Source organism: Callithrix jacchus, chromosome 11 (assembly GCF_049354715.1).
Source record: "Callithrix jacchus isolate 240 chromosome 11, calJac240_pri, whole genome shotgun sequence".
NCBI lineage: Eukaryota > Metazoa > Chordata > Mammalia > Primates > Cebidae > Callithrix > Callithrix jacchus.
Genome location: NC_133512.1, coordinates 13,636,604 through 13,658,094, shown reverse-complemented (window position 1 = coordinate 13,658,094; position 21,491 = coordinate 13,636,604). Strand labels below are relative to the sequence as shown.

The window sequence follows — 21,491 nt, the reverse complement described above, 5'->3', positions numbered from 1 at the left end:
CCCCATCCCCACCATCACCTACCACCTCTACCATCACCTTTTCACCTCCACCATCAACTCTTGACCTCAGCCATCACCTCCTCACCTCCACAGTCACCTCCTCACCTCCACACCTTCACTATCACCTCCTCACCTCCACCTATCACCTCCTCACTTCCATCACTTCTCCACCTCCACCATTAACTCCACCCCCCCATTCTTTCTCCACCTCCCTCTATCCTTTCCCCACCTCTGTCATTGCCTCCCCACCTTCACCATGACCTCCACACCTGAGCTTCCCAGGCTCCCCACTGTGCTGGGTCAGCACAAGCCCTACCTCACGTTGTCATGCCTCTGGATGTAAATCTTGTGGAAAATCCTCTCAGGGGGCTTCAGGAAGTCCTCCTTCATCTCCATGGCAACGTTCCGGGGCAGAAGGCTCATGAGGAGCCGCTCCTAGATAGGAGAGAAGGGCCCATGTCAGACAGCAGGGCCCCCTCCCTCCACTCTTCACCTCACCCTCCCCCCAGTGAGGATGCCTGGCCCCTGAGCCTGGGGAGGCCCACGCCCAGGCCTGCACTGCCACTGAACAAGCAACTCTCTCCAGGAGCATTAGCCAGGGCTGGCACAGCCTCCCCAACGCCCAGATCTCTCTGCGGCGTCCCTCACACTACTCCCTGGGTGCACTGCTGAGTCTCAGGCTGTGCTTCAGTGTACATCAGGGTCTCCACCAGAGCTCCCACCTTCCCTTTCTCCCTCCCCTCACTGCTCCAACAACACCCCAGAAAGAGTCTTCCACATTGGCTTAAAAAAATGAGCTGTCCTCCTAGGGTACCCAGAGAGTTCCCTTGTTCTTACACAGATAAGCAGCCTAGGGGACCATATGGCTTTCTGTCTTGGTCTTTGTCTTCTTCTTTCTCCCTTAGCTGTGTAGGTCAAGCATTTTCTTTTTTGCCCCAAGAGAAAAGAATAAATGTTTCGATTTTTCAAAACAAACTATGCCATCCTGGAGAATCCTCTCCCCTTCCTAGGCCTCAGTTTCCTTGTCTGGACTGAAGGAGTAAGTAGGACTTAGATTCTCATCTAAGTGGATGAGAACCAGGTGGATGTTCCCTGACCCCAACCCAAGCTGGCCCTTGACCTGTTGGGCACACTCCTATGTCTGAGAGACCATGTTCCAGAAATGTGGTGTGAGGGTCCCCGACTCACCCCTCAGTCCTTCCCATGCCCCTCCCACTCTGCTTTGAAAAGAACAACAAAAGAGCAGAGTTTAAATCCTATGTAGAATCAGGTAGAATATCCCACTGACAAGCAAGGAAAAGGGCTGGAGGAGGGAAGAAGCTCCATGACTCCCACCATGCCCTCCAGCTCAGAGACCCACTACAGTGGCCTGCCTTGCTCAGCGCCAGCCACTCTACCTTTCTCCAAGGAGCCTTGGCAGGAGCCACGCAGCGCCTAGCACTGAGATGCTTCCACTTCCTTTCCATCCCCAGCTGCACAGGCCTGCCGGGCAGACCCCTGGGAATCCCTCCTGTAGCACATAGGCTATATCCCTGACCCAGGAGCGGTCGCCATCCTGTGTGACTTTCTCAGAAGGAGCACAGGTGCCCGGACACCATCACACTCAGGGGCCATAGGAGCAGCCACAATGAAAATAGCCACCCACATCCCGAAAGCCCAGCTGACTTCTGGGAAGTGACCATGAGGGCCTCACCCCTCTGCTCCACCATCACACTCAGGGGCCATAGGAGCAGCCACAATGAAAATAGCCACCCACATCCCGAAAGCCCAGCTGACTTCTGGGAAGTGACTATGAGGGCCTCACCCCTCTGCTCCACATGGCAGATAGTGTTCCATGTGTATGGTCCATTTTACAATGGGAAAACAAACTTGACACTCTAAAGTTTTCCCTGGTAAGTTACTTCCACATAAACTTCGGAGGATGAACACCAAGTCCAGCCCTGCCTGATACCAAGTGGGGCCAGGTCTCTGCCTCCAGGTGAAGCCTGCCTGGGTCCTGGCCTGGGGTCTGTGGCCTGGAGGTGTGTCCTAAGCAAGGCCAAAGTCTACACTGAGGACCCACCCCAAAAAGGGCCCCACCGCAGTTCCCACCTGAGCCCCCACTATAGCCCCTAAGTGGCTCCCATGAAACTCTGCTGCAGCCCCCATGTGACCTCCACCTTGGCTCCCACCTTGGCTCAGGTGATGATAATATCTGAGGAATTGAAAAATGCAGGATACTGACCTCCAGGGGCCACACAAAGTGACAGGTGATGGAGGAGCATCCAGAACAAGTGCTGATCTCAGAGGGAAGGAAAGAAAGACTGCTGGGAAGCCCCTGGCACACACCCTGACTCCCTGCACATGGCCCCCAGCATGGGGGACTGGAGCTCACATGGACAACTGAGCTGTGGCATGGGGCGCTGCAAGAACCAGCTGTGGCAGTTACCCAGCCATCAGCTGGCTGTCCCCAGTAGCCCTGCTCCACTGCTGGCCTGACAAGAGAGCCCCCTATTTTCACTGGGGTGTTTGACTACCTGTAATAAAGACCATATTTTCCAGCTTCCCGTGAAGCTAGATGTGGCCAAGGAGATATAAGTTGAAGGGTCATGTGGAAGCTTTGGAAATGTTCCTTAAAAACAGCTTGTTCTAGCAAAAAACAAATAACCCTCATTTAAAAAATGGGGAAAGGACATGAATAGTCACTTCTCAAAAGAAGACATACAAGTAGTCAACAAACATGCAAAAACACTCATCATTAATAATCATCAGAGAAATGCAAATCAAAACCACCATGAGATATCTTCTTACAGCAGTCAGAATGGCTATTACTAAAAAGTCAAAAAACAACAGATGCTGGTGAGGCCACGGAGAAAAGGGAACACTTGGTGGGAATACACTGCAGGTGGGAACGTAACTTAGTTCAGCCATTGTGGAAAGGAATTTGGAGATTTCTCAAAGAACTTAGAACTGCCTTCAAATCTAGCAATCCCATTACTGGGTACATAACCAAAACAAAATAAATCATTCTACCAAAAAGGCACATACATGTGTATGTACATTGCAGCACTATTTACAATAAAAGACATGGAATCAACACAGGTGCCCAACAATGTGGGCTGGATAAAGAAAATGTGGTACATATACACCATGGAATACTATGCAGCCATAAAAAGGAATGAAATTATGTCCTTTACAGCAACATGGATGCAGCTGGAGGCTACTGAAGTAATGCAGGAACAGAAAACCAAGTACTGCATGTTCTCACTTATGAGTAGAATCTAAACATTGGATACATATGAACATAAAGATGGAAAGAACAGATAGTGGGGACTCCAAAAAGGGGGAAGAAGGGATGGAGGGAGGCAAGAGTTAAAAACTAACTATTGGGTACTATGCTTAGTACCTGGGTTATCGAATAATTGTACCTCAAACCTGAGTATCACACAGTATACCCATGTAACAAACCTACACATGTACCCTCAAATCTAAAATGAAGTTTAAAATTTTAAAAAGAAAACAGCTTGTTCCTCTTCCCTTCTTCTCCTGCTGTTGTTGGGAATACAGTCATAACAGCCAGATCTCCACCTACCATCTTGGTTTGGGAGGATGAAGGCAACACACTACGGGCACAGGGAGCTGGACGGAGACTGCTGAGGATTTCATGGATCACACCTGCTGCATCTCCATAAAGTGCCTAACCTGCAATGTATACATAACACAAAAAGGGCTATGTCCCTTCAGTAAGCCGCTGTCACACGACATTCCTAAGGACAACTGCATTTCCAGCCAAGGGCTCAGCATTAGCTCTGTCCACTGGATTAACAGCAGCATCTAAGCCAACACACATTAATAACCACAGACTCAAGTACAAAACCTTTCCCACAGGAAGCAAGCAGCCATCTTATAAGACTCAGCATTCATCATTTTCTGATTAAAAACAAAGACAAAGTAGCTCATCCACATAATAGAATTCTACCTGAAATTCACATCCAACCTCAAAACCCTAAAGCCCCAAGCAACAATAAACATTAGTGCCGAGAACAGACAACATGTCAGTAAGCTCTAGCCAACAAAATAACTTAAAAAGCCAGAAGTCAAAAATATAAAAGCTAATGTGAATATGGGTCATACAAAGTACCCCAGTGTCTTATGAAGGCTATGTAAAAATCTTAACGCATTTATCTTGACTATCAAAGTGAATTATATGTACTCTTAACAAAAACTAGATATTTCAGTGACAACTGTGAAGACTCTACTTCTGGGAAGATAGAGCAGTATTTTTCCCTATTCCTCCTGCTGAGCACAACTGAAAGTCCTGGATGTTACATATCAAACAAGCAGAGGGAAGAAGGCAGAAATCTTGAGACCAAGAAAAGACATAAACGTGAGTTCCTGAGGTTTCTTTAGTCTCATATATACCAGACTGAGTGCTGGAGAAGTGGGCAAGTCAGCAACACAGTGGGCACAGACCAAAAGAAAACACAACAAAAGCAGCTCTCTTCCGCCAAAGGCCCAGGACTGGGCAGCTTCACAAGAAGAAAACTTTCAGACAATAACTTCCCTGCCCCAGGTCAGAGACACTGAAAAGTCTGTGCTTCAACCCTACCCACACCAGCAAAGGCCAAGTAGAGAGGCCAGACCTCTACCCAGGCTTTGAAAGGGTCCCCAACCAACCCACCCACTCCCAGAGGGAGCCAAGCCTTTCTTTTCCACCTGCTAGTAACGAGCATCCCCCAACTCTGCAGAGTCAGTGGGAATCAAGGGACTCTCATTCTCCCCCAAGCCAGGTGCTGTCAGTGGGGACCATAGGGGGCTAGAACTCTTATTCCTGCTCATCAGTAAGAAGGACCCCTACTCACATGGTGTCAACAGAGGCCCAGTGTGAAGCCTAAACTTCTAACCCCACCTGGCAGTAAAGAGACAGCAGCCCTCCTTTCCCAACCACAGTGATGTGACAGAAAATCATCAAATACAAAAGGTCCAAGTAAGATACAGAGCCTCATACATAACATTCCAAATGTCTAGGTTACAGTGAACCATCATTCAACACAGCAAGAACTAGAACAAACCCATCAAGTGAACAAAGGCAACCAACACACACCAATACCAAGAAGACAGAGATGCAAGAATAACTAACAAAGACTGTAAAGCAACCATCATAAGAATGACTAAATAAAGAACTATAAATGCACTTTAGAAATAAATGTAAATGTAACAATCTTTTACAAGATAGCAATTCAGTAATATGTCACAAGAAGTTTACACCCCAACCACATGGGGTTTTAATTCAGGGATGTAATGCTAATTCAAAATTGAAACATCAATCAAGCTATACACCACATCAACAGAATAAAAAATAAAAATCACGTAGTAATTGATATCAAGAAAGAATTTGACAAAATTCAATATCCATTTATGATGAAAACTTTCAGAAAAAATGAAAATAGAAAAAAACTTCCATCTCTTCATAAAGAATACTCAGAAAAGGCCTACACCTAACATTATACTTAACAGCCAAACATTGAATGCTTTCACTGGGAACAAGGCAAGGATGTTGGCTCCCATTACTCATATTCAACATCTTATGGGAAGGTCTTTTTAGTGCAGTAAGTTAAGAAAAAGAAAGAAAAGGCATACAGATTGGAAAGGAAGAAATAAAATTAATATGATTTACATGGGAAGTACAATGGATGTTACAAAAACAAAAACAAAAGAAAATTATACCAAAAAGACTCCTAGAACAAATAATTAAGTTCAGAAGGTCACAGGATACAAGACCAATCTATAAAAGTCAATTACATTTCTATATACTAATAATAAAGACATGGACACTGATATTTAAGATACAATACCATTAACAGTTGCTCAAAAATGAAATACTTAGGTGTAAATCTAACAAAACATGTATAGGACTTGTATGTTAAAAAACCATAGAAGACTGATTAAAGAGATCAGAGAAGATATAAATAAATGGAGAGACATACCATGTTCATGGATTGAAAGACTCAACTTAGTAAAGATGTCAACCCACTCCAAATGGATATGGTTTTAATATAAGTCCTATCAAAATCCCAGCAAAGTCTTTAGTACATATAGGCAAAATTATTCTAACACTGAAATATAAAGGAAAAGAAAGAATACTACCTAATACAATTTTGAAAAAGAACAATAAGATAGAATAAATCAGTTTACCTGATTTCAAGACTTGTCGTGAAGTAACAATAATCCAGACAGTGTGATGTTGGTTGACAGATAAACATATAGAACAGAATCTAGAATCCACAAATAGACACACGAATATGCACAACAAATTTTTGACAAAGGTTCAAAAGTAATTCAATGGAGGAAGGGTAGTAGTCTTTTCAACAAATGCCACAGCAATTTGACATTCATAGACAAAAAATGAATTTTAACCTAAACCTCATACCTTAAGCAAATATTAAATTAAAATACATCATAGACTTAAATGTGAAAGATAAAACTTTTAGAAAAACACATAAGAACTAGGGCTAGGCAAGAAGTCTTTAGACTCAACACCAAAAGTACAATCCATAAAAGGAAAAAAAATAATAAATTAAACCTCACCAAAATTAAGAATGTTTTCTCTCAAAAAGACCCTGTTAAAAGGATAAAAAGATAAGCTGTAGGCTTTAATATTCATAAACCACATATCCAAAAAAGTACTGTTAACTAGAACATATAAAGAACTCTCAAAGTTCAGCAGTTTAAAAAACCCAATTAGAAAGCAGGCAAAAGACATGGATATGTTGCTGGGTACGTAAATGGTACAACCATTCTGGGAAAGTTTCACTATTTCTCAAACAACTAAATAGACAACTTCCATATGACCCAGTAACTGTACTTCTAGATATTCATGCCAGCAAAATTAGTACCTATGTTCACACAAAAACCTGTGTATGAATGCTCATAGCAGCTTTATTTCTAATAGGCCAAAACTGGAAACTATCAAGACATCCTTCAATGGGCCAACAATTAAACAAACTGTGATACAGCCACACCATAGAATGCCACTTAGCAATAAAAAGAAACAAATATTGATATATTCAACAATACGGATGACTCTCCAAGTAATTATACTGAGTGAAAAATGCCAATCCCAAACATCTACATATTGTATGATTCCATTTATATGAGCTTTTTGAAATTACAGATTTATAGAAATGGGTGACAGGTTAGTGACTGCCAGGTCTTCAGAATGAAGATCGTGGAGGGAAGTAGCTGTGGCTATTTAAAGGGACATGAGGGAATCTCAGTAGATGTGGCTATTTAAAGGGATATGGCGGATGTGGCATATCTTGGGTGTCCCAATGTCAATATCCTGGTTGTGATATTGTACCACAGTTCTGCAGATGTTGCCATTGGGGAAACTGGGTAAAGGGCACATGGGATCTATCTGTGTTATTTCTGACAACTACATGTGAATCTACAAGTAGTTCAAAATAAAGTTTAATTTTTAAAAAAACAGATTCTGAATATGGAGAAACCAGATAGAGGCTTTGCATACTCCTGGTAAGAATGGAAAATGGTGCAGCCACTTTGGAAAACAGTCTAGTAGCTCCTTAAAATTCTAACCATAGTTACCACGTAGACTAGCAATTCTACGCCTAGGTATTTATCCAAAAGAAATGAAAATGTGTTCACACAAAAACTTGTACATGATTTTTTATAGTAGCATTACTTATTATACCCAGAGTGGATACAACCCAAATATGTATCAACTGTGAACCAGATAAACAAAATGTGATCCATCCATACAGTAGAATATTATTTGGCCATGAAAAAGAATGAAATACAATCCAGATGCTACTATCAGCATGCACCTCAAAAACATTATTCTAAGTGGAAGGAGCCAGTCACAAAAAATCACCTATCATATGATTCCGTTTGGTAAATCTACAGAGACAGGAAGTAGAGTAGTAGTGAGTGCCTATGTGGGTATACATAGAGAGTGACCACTAATGGATACGAGGTGACTTTGGGGGATAATAAAAATATCCTAAATTTAGATTATTACATACTGATTCTCTACAATAAGATCATTTGACATATGTATTAAATAAGATTAAGATTCTTGTAAAATCCTACATAATAATAATTCTGAGATCTAAAAACGCATTTAATTGAACAAAGTTCATTTAATTTAACTTTATGGTATATAAGCTCAATAAAGCTATTTTAAAAAATGAAAAATAAATCCCATCTGCAGTGGTTTGGGAAGGTGCTATCCATGGGCCAGCCCCATTTAAAACCCACACTACATCACCTAAATGGAAGTCTTCATTCTCTAGATAAATTTCTCCATATGATGAGAACTCAAAATTGTTCCATTTACCTTGTTAGGACAACAAATTGAGCATGTGCTTTAAACAGCTGCATATTATTTTTGGAATTCTGATTTAATAATGGCATCTGAGGAACAGCCAGGGCTCTGGGAGGGGCCAGTCCCATATGATGGAAGAGGAAGCTGAACTCAGGGATACAGGGCTTCCTGGACAGGATGCAGGCGGCAAAGGAGGAAGGTGAGAGTGACCTCCGGTGTCTCTCACCCCATGCTCTCCAGCTGTGACAGGCACAGACCTCAGGCTAGACCCTTGTGGGGGGCCATGAACACCCTGAAGCCCCCAAGTGGTCTTTACCAAAGAGTGGAGCTGCACTTCCAGCCCACATCCCCACCCTCTCCAAGCAGAAGGCAGAGATCACACTTACAAAAGTAATACCGGTGACCACCTCCAACTCGGTTTGCTGCCTGAATGCCTCCTCCAGTTCCTGCCTCCATGCCTCTACCTGGCAAACCCCTCATTCATCCCTGATAACCCTGATCACTCTTGCTCCTCCACATAGCATGTCCCTACTCAGTTCAGTCAAGGCCACCTCCTGAAGCCCTGGCACTGGTCACCTATGACAGCATCTCTACAGCCAGAGCAGTGCTGGTGCCCTCCGCCCTGCCCCGAGCCCAGTGAGTGTTCTTAGCCGCGGTGTCCTCCATCCACTCTGCTGGCTGGGTTCAGGCCCCTTTCCTTCCCTTCTCCTGGCAACAACTCCAGGCTGGACATGTCTGGAAAGTGAGGGTCATCTCCACTTTTCCTCACCCCTACCTCTCACCCCAAGCTCACTGGCAAGGTCACAAGCATGTGTATGAGATGCACACACAAAGAGGCCACCGCTGGGAGTGCTGGGCCAAGGAAGCTACAGGATCAATTCGCCAATCATGCTCAATCGCATTCATTCACTACACACCTATTAATGAGGACTCACTCACTGCCCCTCTACCAGCCATTGCTCCACAGGGTAAAATCAGCATCAAGACAAACCAGAAAGAGGTTGGAAGAAACAAACAATAATGGTCTCTACAGTTGTGGCAGTATTGCAAAAAGGAGTCTCCTTCCAGGGTGGACAGCAGGCCCTGAGCAGAGGAGCAGGCTAAGGGTGCGGTGCGCTCAGGTTAGATACCACCACCCCTCATCACCCACAAACAGCCACACTCAGGGCTCGTGGATCTGAGGCCTGGAGCCGGTCAGTGAGCTGCCCAGCCACAGTCCATCAGAGTGAGCCGAAAACCTGGCAGGATCCTCGCTCCTGCCTCCTGCCACATGCAGCTCAAGTAAGAGCAGGGGGTGGCGGTGGGGAAGGGAGGAAACCCAGCAGGAAAGGGCTGTCCCCCAGCCCAGGCCTGCTTCTCCACCAGCTGCACAGGGGCTGCGATGTGTACTTCTGTTTGCACTCAGCCACCCAGGGAGTCCAAAGCTGGGCACTCACAACTCCAGGCACACTCATCCAGGACTTGCACGCAGCATCTCCTTATTTTTAAATCATACACTTGACTTTTATTTGAAATCAAATAAGATGTTTCGTGGCTGCTATAACGTAAATTGTGACCCTCCTCTCCAAATTCATAGGTTGAAGCCTTAACACCCAATGTGGCGACTATATTTGAAGGCAGGGCCTCTAGGAAAGTATCAAATTAAAATGCGGTAATTGGGTGGGTCCTAATCCAATGTGGCTGGATTCCTCTTCTCCTCCTAAGAAAAGATTAGGAGACACAGACACCAAGGGTGTGTGCACAGAGGGAAGACCACGTGAGGACGCAGGGAGAAGATGGCCATCGGCAAGTCACAGAGAGGCCTCGGACGGAACTGGCCCTGACAACACCTTGATCTTGGACTTTGCCGCCTCCAGAACGTGAGGAAATGAATTTCTCTTGTTGCAGCCACCCAGTCTCTGTTATGCAGCCTGAGCTGACCACACCCACCCTGGGCTGCCTCCCTTCAGACCTTGTCCATGAAAAGACAATTTCTATTTTGTTTAAGCCACCATTTTCCAGGTCAGTTACTGGCAGCCAAACCAGATTCTAGCTGGCATGCTGTCCCAAGGGGCCACTTTACTTCAGCCGGGCTCTCCGAGCTCTGTCTTCCTCAGCAGGCGGGGTCAGGGCCTGCCTTCCCGTGGCTACTCTCCCCTCCTCAGGCTCTGCTGCCCAGGTTTTCCCAGGAAAGCCCGGTAGGAAACTGCAAAAGCTCCCTGCAGCCTGCAGCTGTGTGTGCCGAGTCCCTCACCCTGTCAGAGGTCCCTTCCATGGGTCACTTCATGTCACTATACTGGACACAGCTGGGCCCGGTTCCCTAATCATCTGAGCCAGGCTGCAGATGCTGGACTCCTTGTAGATGTGCCCTCTCCCTCACGGACCACCAGATGCTCACAGCACAGCAGATCCCACATCGCCAGCATGGAGGCGGGCCCTGGTCAACTCAGGGACTCTTCCTTTCCCAGCAACATCTGGGCTCTAGATCTTGGCATGTGGCTCCTGAGCCTGGGCTGTTCCATCAGGGAGACCACAGTGTGTCCAGGAGCCACACACTGGCCACCACCTCCAACTTCCATGCATATTTCAGACAAACAAGGAACAAGACAGATGTAACAAGGCCACACAGGTGGCTCACGCCTGTAATCCTAGCATTTTGGGAGGCTGAGGCAGGCAGATCACCTAAGGTCAGGAGATCGAGACCAGCCTGACCAACATGGTGAAATACCGTCTCTACTAAAAATGCAAAATTAGCCGGCCACAGTGATGCATGCCTGTAATCCCGGATACTCAGGAGGCTGAGGCAGGAGAATAGCTTGAACCCGGGAGGCAGAGGTTGTGGTGAGCTGAGATTGTGCCACTGTGCTCCAGGTGGGGCAAAAGAATGAGATTCTGTCTAAAAAAACAGACAGATGTAGCAAACAAGTGGGTCCCCACAAACCTCCTCACAGCCCCCCAGGACATGCTGCAGAGCCTCCCACAGACAGTCCAAGCTGACAACCAGTTCTGGCATCTTCCTCGGCAATATTGCAGCACTGGCCACAGAATGACAGGGAAGAGACTGGGATCCCCAGAGCTGATACAGAGCAAACTGTGAAGCACAAGCCACAAAAACCATGCAGCAGAAAGTGACCCAGGGGCCCAATGTGGTGCTCCTGGAGAGCTAGGGAGACTGAAGAACCCAGAGGGCTGTGGGGGCCACAGGGGAACAGGATGCCTCAGCATGGAGCCAGATGTGTGACATCCACACAGGAGGGGGATGCCCTGTGGAACCCCTTCTGACAGTCCCCCAAAAGGACACTGGCATTCAAGGCAGGAAGGAGGCTGGGCAGGAGCTGCTCCAGGAGGCCAGGGAGCATGTCACCTCCACTACCCAGCATACGACCAACAGGTTGGGATCTGGGAGCATTCTAGAGCCTCTGACACTGACCACAAACACCCTGGACCTCAGTTCCACTTGCACGAGTGTCCTGGCAATGGCAAGGGGCTGATGGCATGCAGGATTCATGTCACCCTAACCAGGTGTCACGACCTGCCCCTCGCTCCTAGAACCTGGTGCATTAAATAGCAGCAGGGCAGGGACCAAGCGTCCACCTGATGCTCGCCCAATCCACTTCGGCACCAAACCACTAATGAAACAGGACTGAGAAACAGGCTTTCCCTGCAGTTCACATAACAGGACTTTGTGAGATGTGGGAATCTGACCTCTGTCCTCCATAATCACCAGCCAGCTTGACCTGGGCTCAGAGCACGATCCACGCTGTGACTGATCAAACTGGAATCGCGTTTTCCTTGAAGTTCTGTCTAACTCATCTGTAAAACCATCTGGGCTTGCTGTTTACTTTTTGATGAGCTTGTAAATTACTGAATCAATCTTTTTAATAATTACAGGATTTTTCAGGCTTTCTTTTTCTTCGCGGATCATCTTTGGTAACTCACACTTTTTCTGGAAATTTGGCCATTTTGTCTCTCTTCAAATATACTGGCATAAAATTATTCTCAGCATTTCCCTACTATCTATTTTTACTCCCTGCTTTATCTGCAGCCTTTCTCGTGCCTCATGTTCCTTATTTGTGTCTGCTCTTTCTCTTCTTGATCAGTCTCTCTAAGGCTTTTCTATTTCAAAGAACCAACTTTTGACATTTTTGTTCAGAAATGGAAAAAGCCCTGTTAAAAGAACCTTCACACCCCTTTGGAGCATGTTAGCTCGGTTATTTGTGAGCCTAAAACATCTGAGTGAGCGTTTTTTAGCTGAGGAGGTCTGTGGCCACGAAGGGAGGAGACAGCCATGTGGTTCCCTTGGAAGATCCTGGGCTCACCCTGGCTCTGCCACTGGCCACTGTTATTCACGCCATTATCTTTCCTGGGTTATTTAAATTTTCAGAGCCACGGTTCTCAGATTTACTAAGCAGAATAAAGTCCTTACATTCCTAACCATGATACAGAGGGCTGATATTAATTTTAAAGAGATCTGACAACTCAGAAAGAACATCTTGGTACCTTGACCCTCTTCTATTCTGCCCAGATCCTGCAGGCAAGGACAGATGAAGGGCAGGGGCCCAAGGTGACCCTTTGTTCTGTTTCTTTGTTTTGCTGTGTTGAGAGGAGGGGTCATTTTAGCTCATCCAAGTCCCCCCAAAGGAATCAGCCTCAGATACACTGACAATTCAGGTAAACTTTACCCAACTACAGCAGAGAACTTTCCAGACAGACAGTAAGCAGTGCAAGGAAAGAGACAAGCCCTCATCCCCACCCCACCCGTGTCCTCCACAGCCTCTTGTTTCATGGACTGCCCTGAGAAGGTGAAGGGGAAATCAGGGAGAGCTACTGTAATATTCCCCTGATAAGAATGTTGATAGAGGCCTCTCTGCTTGAGGCTGGCACCTGCCTCAGCAGAAGCAGACCAGACTCCTAAAGCCTCTAACATTCTGCAGGGCAACCACAGGGCTACTGGCACTAAACAGTATAGGAGAGGAAGGAGAAAGACAGCGCCTAGTGGCTGTGTCTGTTGTCACCTTGTTCATGGGTAGCTGCAAAAGTTAGCAGCAAGTAGGGACAGGGCACCCAGGGATGCAATCTGGCTGGTAAAAGGCAACAGTGGCATCATAAACCAGGACACTGAGAGGTGCTCCCCAGGGCTTAAGGTGAAGCACACCCTACTACTGGTGTCAAAACATAACTTACCAAACCAGGCAAGAACGATCTGGCATTGGGGCATCCGATGCGTAAACAGAGTGGAGAAGGGCGAGCGCCAGTGGCCTCCACCCTTGGCACTGCCAGGAGCCCCAGAGCAAGGGCACTGCTGCTGCAGCCGTGTCCATCTGTTCCATCAGTTTCCATTCTGGAACAAAACTGCTTCCACAGGGACAGGACGAGGGGTTTAATGTTGGGAGTCTGCATTTCAGAACAGCAGTACCCTGTTGCAGACTCTTGCAGACCAGGCAGTCAGTGGGGACCACAAAGTGTGGACCTGTCCACAGGCACATCCCTGGGAGGTGTTTTCTGAGCCTCCTGAGCCAAACTCCTGCTTTGTGAACTGAGCACAATGCTCTCCCTGCTCACAAAGCCACTGACGACAGAGCCCCTGGATTACACATTCATCCCCCAAGAATAAACAAAGAAAACCACCGCCAAACTCCCCAGTGTGTCTGCTCCCCTGCCTCCATGCTCTTACCTGTGCGCTGACCCCCAAAACGTGTTCATGATGTCTTTTTCCTGCTAGGCCCAGAAGCTCCCCTCTGTGAGCACAGACATGCAGGAGCCAGCCCTGCCCACCTCTCCAGCGGTCAGAGCCATCTCCTTCCAGCTGAGGCCACAGGACATGAAATGATTTCCCTCAATGCCTGTGCATGGGAGCAAAGGCTTGGAGTCTGCCCACACGCCTCCCCTCGACTTGACCTCACTCAGCCCCCATCTTCTGCTCCCTCTGAACGTGCAGTGCATTCTACCGCCTCCTCCCAGTGATGCCCACATCCACTTCCAGGACCAGGGTGCATTGGCCCAGAATCCCTTTCAGACTGGTGTGTGTCCCCCCAGATCCCATCCTGAAACCAAAGTGTTTCCCTCAGATCCCCTCTTGGACCAGGGTACATCCACCCAGAAACCCTCCCAGACTGGCGTGTGTCCACACCCAGATCCACTCCCAGGACCAGGTGTGTCTTCCTGGATCTCCCCACAGAATCAGGTCACATGCCCCCATACCTCCTCTCAGAACCTAAGTGCATCCCCGATCCTCTCCCATCACCTGTTGTGTTGCTTGGACGGTCCAAGAAGCTGGAGAAGGCTTTGAGAACAGGTGCTGAATGGAAGTGTGTCATTAACGAGATTAAAACATGAAGGGCAGATGCCTACAACTAGCCGTATGGTAAGGCTCCATCACCTGTCACTCAGGAGACTGCCATTTCATGCTGGCATGTGTGAGGCCTGGACAGGGCTGCTATGGCCACCTCCAGGCTCTCTGGATGGCCAGGCGGGCCCCAGGCAGAGGCTGAGGGACAAAGTGCCTGTATACCTGAGAGCCTCGAGAGCTGGCAGGGCCCCACTGGGCCCCAAGTGTTCCCCTCTGCCATCCCCAAGAAACAAGGCTCCCTGCAGTGGCATTGGGCAGCAGGCAGCCAGGAGAAACCTCAGTGCTGATTACCAGCCATCAAGGCAAACAGTTATCATGAGATACAACCCTGAATGATCAAAGGGAATCGACAGAAAAAATACAGCGAATGTCAGGACGGCTGAGGTCTCAGGAACCACTTGGGAAAGTCACAAGGCATGTCCTCATTCAGTGTTCGTGTGTCAAAACATCAGCTCAGCTTTGAAGCAACAGAGAAAATCATGAAGGTAAACGATCCTTCAATTTGAAAATAAAAGGATTGAATTTTTAATGCAAGGGAAAGCAGAGCTAGAGGAACAGACCTGGGGTAACATGGGGCCCCTTCTGAGGAGGCATCAGTGTTTCTGTTATACACTGAGCAGTTCACTCGACTGCCAGGGAAGTCAGAACATAACGGGCGGAGGGTTGGAGTGTACAAGTCACAAAGAAATGCAGAGGGTGAGCAAGCACGAAGGAGTTGCCATCCGCCTTAGTAAACAGAAAGGGGCAAGGGAAACAGGAGGTGCCAAGTCCTCACACAGAGAGGGAGGAAAGGAGGGGGAAAGGCAGAAACCAATACACAGAAGGAGAGGGAGAAGGGGAAAAAGACAGGGGCACACAGGGACACAGCACACTGCAGAGCAGCTCACAGGAACCCAACCCCTGGGCTTTCCCACCTACAGGGCTGGGCGGGGCCTGCCAATCTGCATTCCTGACAGGCTCCCCACTGCTGCTGATGCCGTGGTTGGCCTGGACTGCTATAGAGAGCAGAGTGTAAGCAGACATCACTTATAAAGATGTGAAAGAGCACATAAATACGATGTAAAATTTGGGAAAATACCTCAGAAACTTGGGAGAGAAATGACATATTTACACTGCTAAAAATGTTACTCCGTGAATACTTCATGTGCATGAAGAAAAATCTCTCTTAGAACGTATCTAAATGTCAGATGCTGAGAACACCACAGAATGTGCATTAAGGGAAGAATAAGCAGATGTTTTAAATCACATTTATCACACCAGTATTGATGTCTGTGCAAAATGGCAGAAAATAAAATTACATATACACTGAAATGACAATTATGTGGGGAAAAATACACACAGAGACAAAATCTGAACAGTAAATAGCATTCGGCTGGGTTAACTGGATTGGGTGAACATTTTGAAAACGTCCTGCTTAAGTACGTGCTGCAGCTAAAACTCGGATGTGCCTCTGAGCCTCCCTGAGTGTGACTGCCTCCTCCCAGGGCTGAGGAGAGAATCCCTTGCTCACAGAGCTGCTATAAAACCCAGTGAAACACTGCAGATCAGGCAGCAAAGGCTAGACTAGACAATACTGGGAGGAAAGAGAGTAACTAGGAGAGGCAGCAAACGCCAGAAAAGAGATGAAAAAACACCACCACAGAACGTGAACAAGCACAAAGGTATGGAAAAGGAGATGGGAGGGAGATAAAAGCGGAAAAGAAAAGGATGATTCAGAAATACACACAGGCAGGACCCACGAAAGAGGCTTTGCCTTCTCCACTACAGAGGGTGTAGTTAAAGGGAGAGCAGGGCTTCCGAAGATTCACTTCCGGGATCTCACGGAGGTAACAAAATAAGGCTATCACCTCTCAGAAAGCACAAAGGAGGCGCCTCTCCCAGTGTGAGTGACTCCGGTCTGAGAAAAAATGCTCAGGGCTCAGCCTTAAAAGATGCTCAATTTGTATATACATCGACACATTCATGCACACACACAAAACACACATCAGCACACGTGCATACACATGTCCATGCATATCACAAACACACAGACACACAGGCATGCCCACACAGACACACGCATCTACATGAATACGCAGCCACACATACATGCAACCACATGTCTGGATGTAAAGACACACGCATGCATGCACACACGCACATGAGCACAGGCATTCACAGACACACGTGTACAGAGGCAAAGGCAAATGTGCACATATCCACACATGCAACTGCACAGGGATGCACATGTACATATACACAGACACGTGCCACCACCCACATATCGTCCACATGGACACATCCTCCTACATGTTCACATACACGGCAATACACACACCATCTAAACACACATATGTGATCTATTTCTCAACTGTATCTTATTTTTTTGTAAATATTAGGGATCAAAACAATGTCTATACATGAAATGTGTATGTGTGTTTTTACATTTATATTCAGTATAACATCTTGTATTCACATAGTTGAGAAAGAGATCCTGTCTATCAGCTGCAGGCCTAAGACATAAGCAGTTTGGTGTCACAAAGGCCCGTGAGCCCCAAGGCTGGGGGAAGAGTCTAGATCCCTCCAGGGAAGGTTCCTGGAATGTGCCAGGCTTATCCCAGAGACTCCCAGATGGTCCCTCCTCAGCCTACTGGGCCTACTGGGCCTGATGGGCATAGGCCCTGGGCAGCAGACAGGGAACACAGAAGAGGAGTCACAGAGGGCGTTGGGAACCCAGGCATGGCTACCTCCAAGCCATTGCCCTTTCCCTCGTGGCTGTTTCATCCTGAAAATGGGGTGATGCCGGCCACTGGAGGAACTCCAAGGGCTGTGGGTGCTGTATCATGGCCACCGTGACCTCTCTACAACTCCCAGCACAAGGGTACCTCTGCCTTCCAGAAGTGACAGCGTGCTCTGGGGTCAGTGACACTGAGCCAAAGGCAGGGCGGGTGGGAGCCTTAGGCCAGTAGATCAGCACCACCTGCTCGGTCACGTTCACCTGAGGCATGGCCTCGTCCTCCCTGGGCAGCTGGCCTATTCCAGCTGCAACTGGAAGTCAATGCGCCCAAATGCTGTTCTCAGAGTAGCCCCTTCCCAGCACTATCCCATGAGCTGCTCAGCTCCACAGGGCAGCAAACCTAGCCTGCCTGCCCGTTTGCTAACTAAAAAAACCTCAGGGCATCTCCTCCACAGCCTCAAATACCAAATGGTACCACTGGGAATTGTGGCCCATGTCACCACTGGGCAAACTGAGGCACAGGAAGGCAGCTCCCTCTACCTCCCCAGCACCACAGCCAACCCCTCTAGGCTGACTGGTCCAAGCCACTGACCTGCTTCTCGTTCTCATCCTCCAGCCTCAGCCGGTCCTCGATGCAGCTCCGGGCCTGGAGGAACGCCTTCCTCTGCGAACGCTCAGTCAGAATCCGCACGAACACCCCATACATGTTCACGCCGACAAAGAGCAAGGCATTGGCGCCGAGCTGCAGGGAGAGAAGGAGGCAACGTGTGGAGCCTGACATCCCGCACACATGAAGAGGGCCCAGGCCACCCAGAGAACATGGCATGAGCTCTCCAAAAGCCGCACCGCCCGGGCCAGACCCACAGCGCAGGCCGGGGACACAGGGAGCCAGCCAGGAAAAAGCCTGCCCTCGCCCTGTCTGGGCAGCTGTGGGGCAGCTGTGAGACAGCATGTCAGGGTATAAGGAGTAACCAGATCTAGTTTCAAGGCTGAATTGTGTCCCCCAAAATGCATAAAGTCCTAACCCCCAGGACTCCAGGATGTGACTAATTGAAAACAGGGTCTTGACAGAGGCAATTAAGTTAAAATGAGGCCATCAGGGTGGGCACTAATCCAATCTGCCTGGTGTCCTTAGAAGAAGGGAGATGAGGACACAGACACAGGCAGCGGGAAGACCCCGCGAGGGCACAGCGAAGATGGCTGTCTGCAAGCCTAGGAGCAAGGCCTCGGGAGAGCCCAGCCCCGCCCACAGCTTGATCTTGAACTTCCAGCCTCCGGACTATTTCTGTTATTTAAGGTGTCCAGTCTGCTGCACTTCGTTACAGCAGCCTCAGAAAACCAAGACCCCTGGAGAATACGTATGTAAAGAGTGGCTGTTCCCAGAAAGCCTGCACAAACTGCTCTGGAAAGATTCAGGAAAAGGCGAAAGGTGAGCTCACAAAAAAAAAAAAACAGCCCATATGTTGATTTGGGTACACAGTGAGCACCAGCACAAGATGGGGAAATGCAGTGTCCAGAGCCCGGTGTCTGCACACTGCCTCAGTCCTGTCCCCACTTCAGCTTCAACAGATGAGACACAAGGAAGGGGCCACCAGCCTGAGAAGGGGCCAGCGCTAGCAGTGTGCCCACACTCCAGGCTCAGGACCAGGCTCAGACCCAGGCATCAGGCACCAGGTGCCAGCCTGACCCAGGGTTCCCCTCCATGATCACTTCCTGCTCCCCACTGCCTGCAGCTGGTCTCAACTGTTCTGTCTCTACGTCCCGCAGGCCACTGGGCCTGGACAGAGGCATCTCTGACAAACCATGCAGGGCCATGGCATGTCCTGCCAGGGGCCCTCAAGTCGGGGGCTGCAGTTTGTAAGTACTGTATGAAACAAGTGTCCCTTGGTCACTTGCAAAATTGGAGAATTTTTTTGTCTGATTAAGCCCAGGCATTTCTACTTGTATGCCAGAGCTGAGCCAGCTGAGCCAGGAGCAGAAACCTGAAGGCTCCGGCTGTCACTGCTCCACACGGATTAACCACAAACACCCCCACATGTAAATGTGTGCCGCACACTGTGAAACAGAACTAAAATCAAAAACATGCTCACACAGTAGTGTGGGGAGCAGCTGCTGCCGACAGGGAGCCAAGAGAGTCCAGGACGCGGACCCATGAGACAGGGGAGATGGGTGTCACCCTGATGGGGCGAACCTACAGACAGCAGGACAGGAGCCCCCAGACAGCTTGAGGAAGGAGACCTGACAAGTTTCTGGCCACCTACTGGATGCTGGTGCTGAGGAGCAGGCGGGAGGGCTGAGACTGACCAGGGGCAGGGGCCACAGGGAGGGGCAAGGATAGATTTGGGGCACCTTCAAACCCGAGGTGTATGATAATGGCCTCAAAGGTGCATCCATCACGAGGCTGAAAAACAAACCTAGGACCAATGGTCACATGCAATCTAGAAACATCAGAGCCACTCTCAAGGAGGTGACAGGGAGGGAGGATAGGGAGCACAAATCTGCAGGGCCCCAGCCAAAAGCCATCCTCTGCCTGACACCTCCACAGAGGACCTGACCCTGGCCCAGCACAGCTCCCGACACATGTCAGACACACACCCACCTGACTCTGTGGGGCTGACAACATTAATCACCACACACTGGCAAAGGCATAGGCAGGAAGTTACCCCTGCCGGACGGCACCATCCTGACCACAGCCTCTGCAAGCCAGAAGTGGGATGGCTGTTGCCTGTGAGGGGTCAGAGAAGGCAGCAAGACCTCTCCCGGACCCTGAGCATCAAGAAGGTGACCTTGAAATCTCCACTATGACCCTGAAGATCTCCACCGGACCTGAATATGGCCATTTAGCTTCCCTCTCAGTGCACATGACATAGCTGCTGTCATCATGGTGTGGATACCTCTCAGATCCAGCTTTTTCCACAAACAAAACGCAAAGCATGTTAGCATGTGTTCAGTGCTCAGAATCAGCAAACACCATGGATGTCTGGAAAGGGTCAGGGATGGAGCAGGGAGCCGGAAGACCCAAGGTTATCAGACACCTGGGGTGCTGGAGCTGCCAGAGCTGAGTCAGCGAGGTCTGTGGAGGGGCCTGCACGAGAGGCCACCACCCACTTTCTAAAAGAAGTGAAAGGCAGGTGGACCACAGCAGTTAAAACAAAAAAGATAATCAGGAACAATAAAACTTCCCTTGGAGATCTTCCACATCTTAGCTTCCTTTCTCCCCTGGTTTCCTCCTGGAACACAATGGGCTTAGATTACAAGCATATGACAAAGAGTCCACGGGAAGTGGAAACACAGCACAGCTGGCAGGTCAGTTATCAAGATGACCGACCCTCCCCATGTGCATCAGAGCTGTTCGGTGCGGGATGGCAGCCCAAGGAGGCTGGGAGGAATGGCGGCCAGTCCCCCTCATCTCTGCACTATATGGAGGTGCCCCTGCAAGCCCTCTCGGAGCCCAGGGACCCCTTTCTCAGATGGAAGCAGCCGCTCCTCTCTTCCCATTAGTTCGCCCCCCCATTTCTGTTAGCCACAATCTATCCTCACTAGAATGGGGAACCATCACTACCTGCCCTTAGGATGTCTGAGGGGCACTGTCACCAATGAAACCAACACTCCCACTGGAAGCTTCAGACCCCCATGGACCCGGGAAAGGAAAGCACCATCAAACAACCCAGTACTCTATGAGCTGGGCACTGCCTCCCTTCAAAAAAAAAAACCATGGAGGGGGATGATTGAGAAGGGATTGCTGTGGAAAGGACACTTCAGGAGAGCTGGGTGTCATCTGCCAAGTGCCCCACAACCACCCATGAACACAGGGCTCACCCGCCAGGACAAGCATGCCCCTGCATTTTCCCAGATGAGCATACTCACCCACCAAATGGACCCACTGCATTGGAATTGAGAATTCCAAATCTGTCCCCAAGGTCTGGAACTCTCAATTCTCCTGATGAAGCTCGCCGAACTCACAGCTAGAGGGGTATTTAGGTCCAAAAGATGCATGTCCCAGGGTAAGACAATCGTGATGTGGCTTAGCACACATCACAATGACAAAAAAGGCAGGCTAAAGTGACCATGAGCTACTCAGGGATGAGGGCTCCAGGGACTGCAGGAGTCTGGGGGAGAGGCAG

The 21,491-nt window shown here is 48.5% G+C and overlaps 1 protein-coding gene across 1 annotated transcript in view; it reads right to left on the bottom strand.

The window, feature by feature from the left end:
- ADCY1 (adenylate cyclase 1) overlaps window positions 1-21,491 on the bottom strand; it is a 127,947-nt gene that overhangs the window by 91,571 nt on the left and 14,885 nt on the right. Inside the window, exons 2-3 of the mRNA XM_035253349.3 lie at window positions 17,960-18,109; window positions 317-435 (exon numbers count right to left, since the gene is read on the bottom strand). Coding sequence (XP_035109240.2) covers window positions 317-435; window positions 17,960-18,109 — 269 coding nt within the window. The remainder of the gene's footprint in view (window positions 1-316; window positions 436-17,959; window positions 18,110-21,491) is intronic.